This window comes from Tupaia chinensis, unplaced genomic scaffold (genome assembly GCF_000334495.1).
Source record: "Tupaia chinensis unplaced genomic scaffold, TupChi_1.0 Scaffold000225_1, whole genome shotgun sequence".
Classification (NCBI taxonomy): Eukaryota; Metazoa; Chordata; class Mammalia; order Scandentia; family Tupaiidae; genus Tupaia; species Tupaia belangeri.
Genome location: NW_006159700.1, coordinates 1,110,545 through 1,116,986, shown reverse-complemented (window position 1 = coordinate 1,116,986; position 6,442 = coordinate 1,110,545). Strand labels below are relative to the sequence as shown.

General features: G+C 38.1%; 1 protein-coding gene across 3 annotated transcripts in view; it reads left to right on the top strand.

The window, feature by feature from the left end:
- Positions 1–6,442, top strand: part of MYO1B (myosin IB) — a 189,939-nt gene that overhangs the window by 166,779 nt on the left and 16,718 nt on the right. The window contains exons 23-25 of one of the 3 annotated variants that reach the window (XM_006147810.2): positions 185–271; positions 2,034–2,120; positions 5,959–6,033. In XM_006147810.2, the coding sequence (XP_006147872.1) occupies positions 185–271; positions 2,034–2,120; positions 5,959–6,033 (249 nt within the window). The remainder of the gene's footprint in view (positions 1–184; positions 272–2,033; positions 2,121–5,958; positions 6,034–6,442) is intronic. The other 2 variants (XM_006147811.2, XM_006147812.2) reach the window with 2 other exon arrangements.

Here is a 6,442-nt window from a genome sequence, read left to right as displayed (position 1 = left end):
TAAGCTACTGGGCACGCAGCTGCCTCTCTCTCTTTCCATCGTTTTGGTGAGGGGTGGTGGCACAAGCTTTTGCATTTACTGTTTGGTGGTGACTGGTGTCTTTCTTTTTCTTTCTCCATTGGGAACCAGCAGTAACCTTTCTTGCCTTAAACTTCTCTGTAACTCCTTTTCAAATGCATCACAGGCGCGAAGGGAACTGAGACGGCTGAAGGAGGAGGCTAGGAATAAACATGCTATTGCAGTAATTTGGGCTTACTGGCTTGGATCGAAGGTACTTGATGCACACATCCCATCACTCCATCCTGGAATTCTGCAATTGTCAATCCTGACCTCTGTCACACTAGGGGATGAGTGACTGCCATGAATAGCGGCTCACACTGGTGCATGTCCTAGCGTCCAGGAGATGTTGTTAGTGTCAGCAGTGCACACAGGAAGCTCAGGCATGTGTAGGCCAAACTCACTAATTGCTTACTAATCAGGCACTGGTCTTGTTGCTCTTTTTAAAACCTCCGAAGTAACAGGCATGTTTACTTCTGTCCCCCTCCCCTCACGTATGCTGGTGTTTTTTAGAGGTATTTTTATGTTTTGGGGGCATGCTGGAATGTTACGGTTTGGGCTTGAATCAATCTTCTGCAAAGTATTGACAATGGAAATCTCTTTAATGCATGCTTTAAAAAAATTAATCCATGAATGAAATGAATTTTTTAGGCTCACTGGCAGCTATCGATTATTATAAGCAAAATATTACATGTGAAAAGAATTATCATCTGTGATTTAACGGAAAACTATGTTCATGCAAAGCTAGCTGTAATTGCCACTGAAGAATCTCAGGAATTCCAGCATCAGCTGTTTGTTTTCAGTAACAAAGGCCTCCTGAAATACTCTGACTAATCCCCAGGCATAGTCTGTGGTCCCTGTGAACATTTCACATACCCCAAGGGACGAGATTTTTAGATGTTTTTGTTACTTAGGAAATCAAAGGTCATCTCTGCTAAAAATGTGTTTTTCAATTAGAACACAAATAACAGGGTCCTATGTTTTTAAGTCTACCTTGTCAACCCTGTAAGCCCATCTCATGAGAAAAATGAGAAAAGTCAACCTTGGCCTACATGAAGAGCTTAATTGGCCAAAAACTAACCAAAATAATTCATTTGCATTTTTATTTTTTTCTGAAAATCTGAAGAACTATTTCTTTTAGTCAGCTGATGGAAATGTCCTAACTGAGACAGAAAAAGTCATTCTGGGATTTCTCCATTGAATGAGCTCGTTTCCCTGTACTGCAACATCCTGAAAAATTAGCGCCCATAACTTTCCTTTAAAATAGCATGCCTAAGCTTCATTTTTCCCTAAGAGTAATTTTGAAACCTGAAAGTTGTTTCACTTTTTGTTTTGCTACAATCTTCAGTGCATTTCACGGTTTTGAAGTCTTAGCTGAATTTGTTTTATCTGAATTTATATGCCCGCATTTTCTGAGTTGTCACTGGAATGAAATTTGAGTTTTGTTAGATTTGTTTTTTTTGTTTGCACTTCAGGGAAACAACCTTTATTCCTTCTTGCAGTGTTCCAAATGGTTGTTTGCAAGAGTTGTCTTTTTATCTGTCCAAATGAATGAACTCAGGAGTTCACAGACCCCATGGTCCTGTGTGCTGACAGCAGAGAAGTCTACCAAAATTATTAGGTGCCACTCGCAGTTCTGAGGTCTCGATTAGGAAGTGAAAGAGTATGGAGAGGGAAGTAAAGAAGGAGAGAGAACAATGGAGGAAAAAGAAAAGAATGAAAGTTGGTATGGGATGACTGCCTTGGGTACCACACAGACTGCCCCCTTCTGGAACAGAATTCACTGCGATTAAAGTGAAAGCCATGCACCAGCCTGACGCCGATTCTGTGGATGTAAATGATAACGCACCATCCCGCTATCATTCTGAAATCCTTATTCATGAAATGGCTCTTCTGTTCGGTGGGGTATCTTTTTCTGGTCATTTGTGCTGTCTGCATTGGGCTGTCTCTGTTATTTACTATCTAAAACATTCTAGGCTCGAAGGGAATTGAAACGCTTGAAGGAGGAGGCTAGGCGTAAGCATGCAGTTGCTGTCATTTGGGCTTACTGGCTTGGACTGAAGGTACTTCCTCAACCTCTTCTTTCTGTCCAGGGTGTACTCTGTAAAGCCTAGCAACTACTAACCCTAAGAATACTATTGATTATGCTTGCTGGTGGTCTGCACAGTCTTACAGAATGTCATCTTGCCTAATCTTGTTTCTATTTAAGAACCCAAATATATTAATTTTTTTCTGATTGTATTGTGATTTGTATTTCTTTAAATAATAGATTTAAAATAACAGCAATGTGACATGTTTATCCAAGGTACTTTGTATTCAATTTTTATTTTTTGGTATCTTTGTGAATGTAAAGTTTTAAAAAAATTTTTTTCCCAAATCCGTGAGACAGGAGGTACAGTAATTGAGCTAAAAGCTGACCTACTGTTCACAGTGACCAGCCTGGGGATGACAGGCTTTTGTTTCCCTTTATCTGCCTGCTCCAGTAACAGCTGCCTGGAGGACAGCTATCTTCAAAGCAAGTGTCATTCTAATTGTTCAGCGTAAAAACCAAAGGGTTTTGCATCAATAAACCTCCAGATTTTGGTGAATGAGATGACAGAGATCAGTGGATCATTTAGGTTAAAGAGAACTTTAAATTCAAATACCTCGTGATTAGGGCAGGGTTGATTCCAAGTGTCCTTACTATAGTAAGAGACAGATACACATAAGTAATGACTTTGAGTTCTGAGAAACCTTGAGAGGATAGAAGGATTTGGTCTTCCAAATACTTAAGAACTAACTACGATGAGGAGCCATCGTTAGTGCCTTTTGGGGATAATTAGACCTCCTTTGACACTCTTCATGTCATTAGTTTTACTTTAATCCTACAGTATTTAATTTTATTCTGCGTATTAGAATATTGTCTAAGAAATCATTGACTGTGTGTCCAAGCCACCATAAAAAGTATCCCTGAGTTCTGTTCTGAGCAATCGCACTTTTCATTGAACTTACACAGTTGTAGTAAATTATTCTTTTTTGAGTATAGTGAGGATTTATCAAATTTTTTTTTTAAAGAATTAAGTAACTTAAAAGGTAGTTTAATAAATGGGGACCAGCAGTTGGCATAATGGCGATGTCACTGGACTCCCATGTAGTCAACCACGGTTGAAGTCCCAGACCCTGTGGCTTAAACTCACGCCGGGCGCGTGTGCGTACCCAAGATCCCAAGAGGAGAATGGAGGAGAAGGGATTGTGGCATTGCCACCCCCCCTGGGGGGTGATTTCTCACTCTCTGTCTTTCTAGTGAGTGCATATGCCCTATAGCAAAAACCTCTCCAAAAAAAAAAGACAATTTAATGAATGGTGTATTTGAAGAATTCAGAACAAGTTCTATAATGGCTTTTTTTAAAGTCAAAGCTAAACACTTTATTTTCTCATTTTGTTCACATCTTCTAATTCATATTTTAATTTTCATAAAAGGAAAAAAACATTCAGTCAGGATCTTTAATGATATAGTTAATGATTTCCATCAGTACTAATGTTTATCTTGACGTAATTGCCTGTGATTTGAAAATAGTTTTGCATTAGGGGTTGTGTGCTAGCAGTCAACAAGGCAAATTCAGTTTACAGGAGAACATGATTTTAGCAGAAGTTTACTGGGCTTATTCTGAACATAAGTTTTTATCTTCCTGGGACCAGCAGTTAGCGTAATGGCTATGTCACTGGACTCCCATGTAGTCGACTGCGGTTCACGTCCCGGACCCGGTGGCTTAAACTCACGCCAGGCACGTGTGTGTGCGTGCCCAAGATCCCGAGAGGAGAATGGAGGAGAAGGGATTGCACTGTGGCCATACCCCCTGAGGGGGTGATTTATCGCTTTCTGTCTCTCTGTCTCTCTCTGTCTGGCGAGCGCATGCGCCCTGTAGCAAAAACCTCTAAAAAAAAAAGAAAGAAAAAATAAGTTTTTATCTTCCCAGTTTCCAGTAAAACAGAAGTATTTTTAATACCTTATTGTTACGAAATCAGAGTAAACTTCTTTGAAGTCCAAGAATATAATAATTTTGTACTCTTTTTCCTAAATGAGAATTATATTGATATGAGTGATAGTTTTGCTCTTTGAAATGATTTGTTCTTTCTTATGAAAATGATGACAAAGTGCAGTGGACCATTTTAAGACTCGTAGTCTCCATGAGGGGTACCCACTGTGTATGTATGCTAGCTTGCTGTCACCAAGCTTTTATGGTACGTAGCTATATTTTGGGAGAAGCGACCTGTCCTGTGGAATATCAAAAAAAGCATGTTACAGTGAGCTAAGTTATAATGAGGTTCAACTAAATATAGTAAGACTTTCAGTATATTTTAGGGCTATGTTCTCATATAACCTCACCTTAATTTCTCTGCTGTCCTGTGCTTTTGTAATTTCAGGAGCCAGTTAATAGGTACTGTTTTTCTTCTCCTTGTCTCTCCTAACATTATTTGAGATTCAAAATGTTTGTGAATTTAATAACTCCATGACTAAAATAGAAATGATCATTGGTAAATAATATGCGAATAAAAGGAAGAGCTGCCTATATGGTATATGGCAAAGTGTTTAACTCTTTCTAATCCTCAGGTGTAGAGAACGGGTCTGGTGTCAAATGCCCAGAAGGACTAGGCAGCTCAGAGCTGAGGGAAACAACAGGCGGAAGCTAGATTAGGAATGATGGGGGCACATGGAGTTCTCATGTCTGTTCTTAGAACAACAGCAGATATTTTCGTCCTCTTGGTTCTTGTCATGTAAGAATGGGGCTCACTGTTGCTTGATCTTAGAAAATGTTAAGAGATATGTGCAGTCTGAATTATTATGTGAAGTCCTTTTTAAAAACATTTATCTATCTATATATCTGTTGTGTGTTTTAAGCCACAAGGTCTGAAACTTGAACCACAGTCAGCCTGTGGGAATCTAGCACCCTAACCACCACGCCACCTACTGGCCTGTGACATTCTTAAAAGTACAGATAGAAAATATTTATCTACAAATTGAATTTACTTAGTAGGTTGATAGCTTACAATCCCTAATGAAGTATTCTAAGTATGTACAGTTAAACCCAGAAAACTATAAACAAAATTAAAAAGTACCTAATATCTGGAAAATTAATATGGGCTAATATTTTGCTAAATTCTTTCTCACTTCTATCTCAGTGATAATATTTTGAATATTTTCTTTTCAATTTCAGAAGTCATCTATATCATTCATTAATTTACTCAGCAAACACCTCATTTAGTTACTGTTATTTGTTAAATATTAGCTATGAACCGAACAAGATAATGGAGAATAGAAAACATTTATGAACTAAAACCATAATACGATGTTTGAAGTAGTATGACAGCATTAAAAATAAGGTTTGGTAGGAGTAGAGATGAGCAGATTTAATGCAAATGAATGGAAGATAATGTCTAAAAGCTTCTTTTAAAATTATTTTTAGCTACATTCAGTTCTTGGTACTAAAATTCTATCTTCATATGTGAGGCTTTTGAAAACTGACGTAGTTCACCTTTATTTTATTTTATTTTATTTTTTTGCCTTTAAAAAAATCTGAAAGGAAAATTACCTTATATAATATTTTTGAAGTATATTTTAATTTGTGATGAGTTTGCAGCTGTGCCTATAAAATGTCTCTCATTAAATCATCAGGTTCTCTAAAAACTACTAAGAAGATTTAAAACATGAATTCATCCTGGTATTATTTTGCATCTCTCAATTTCTTTTTCTCTGACTAAAGATTCCCTCTCTGAATGTACCTTGATTATTTTACTAAATTGAGAAAGGACACTTATAAGTGCACTTGTTCCACATATTTTCATGTTTAATAGAGGTGCATATTTTTAGGGACATGTGCTGGCCACCCGTTAACCCCCATCATCTGCTGCTGCTTTTTAAAGGTACGCCGGGAGTACAGGAAATTCTTCAGAGCCAATGCTGGAAAGAAAATCTATGAGTTTACGCTTCAAAGAATTGTAAGTTGACATCTATGTATACGGCTACTTAGCATTGTAAGATTAACTACTGACTGACTAGCTACTGACTAGCATGAACTCAATAAAATGGGACTTGTCAAAATGGCCAGTGACTTTTTTGATTGACAACGCTTAAATCATAGCTATGGCACCAAGAGTAACCTTTTTTATCATCTCTGCCCCATTCAGGGAGAATTCTATCAGAGTGGTTAGTGGCTCACATATAATTAAGAAATGTTCAGCTTATTTGACACAGAGGACTTTGGGCAAAGTGAACTCAAGATGGCGAAGGTCTTGCCCTCTTCAGCTTCCGTGACCTGTGCAGCAGGGCAAGATTGGCAGACAAGTTAGTTGGCTACAGGCTGAAGGAGAGCAAGGCTGTGCTAGTTTGTTCCAGAGTCCCTCTCTG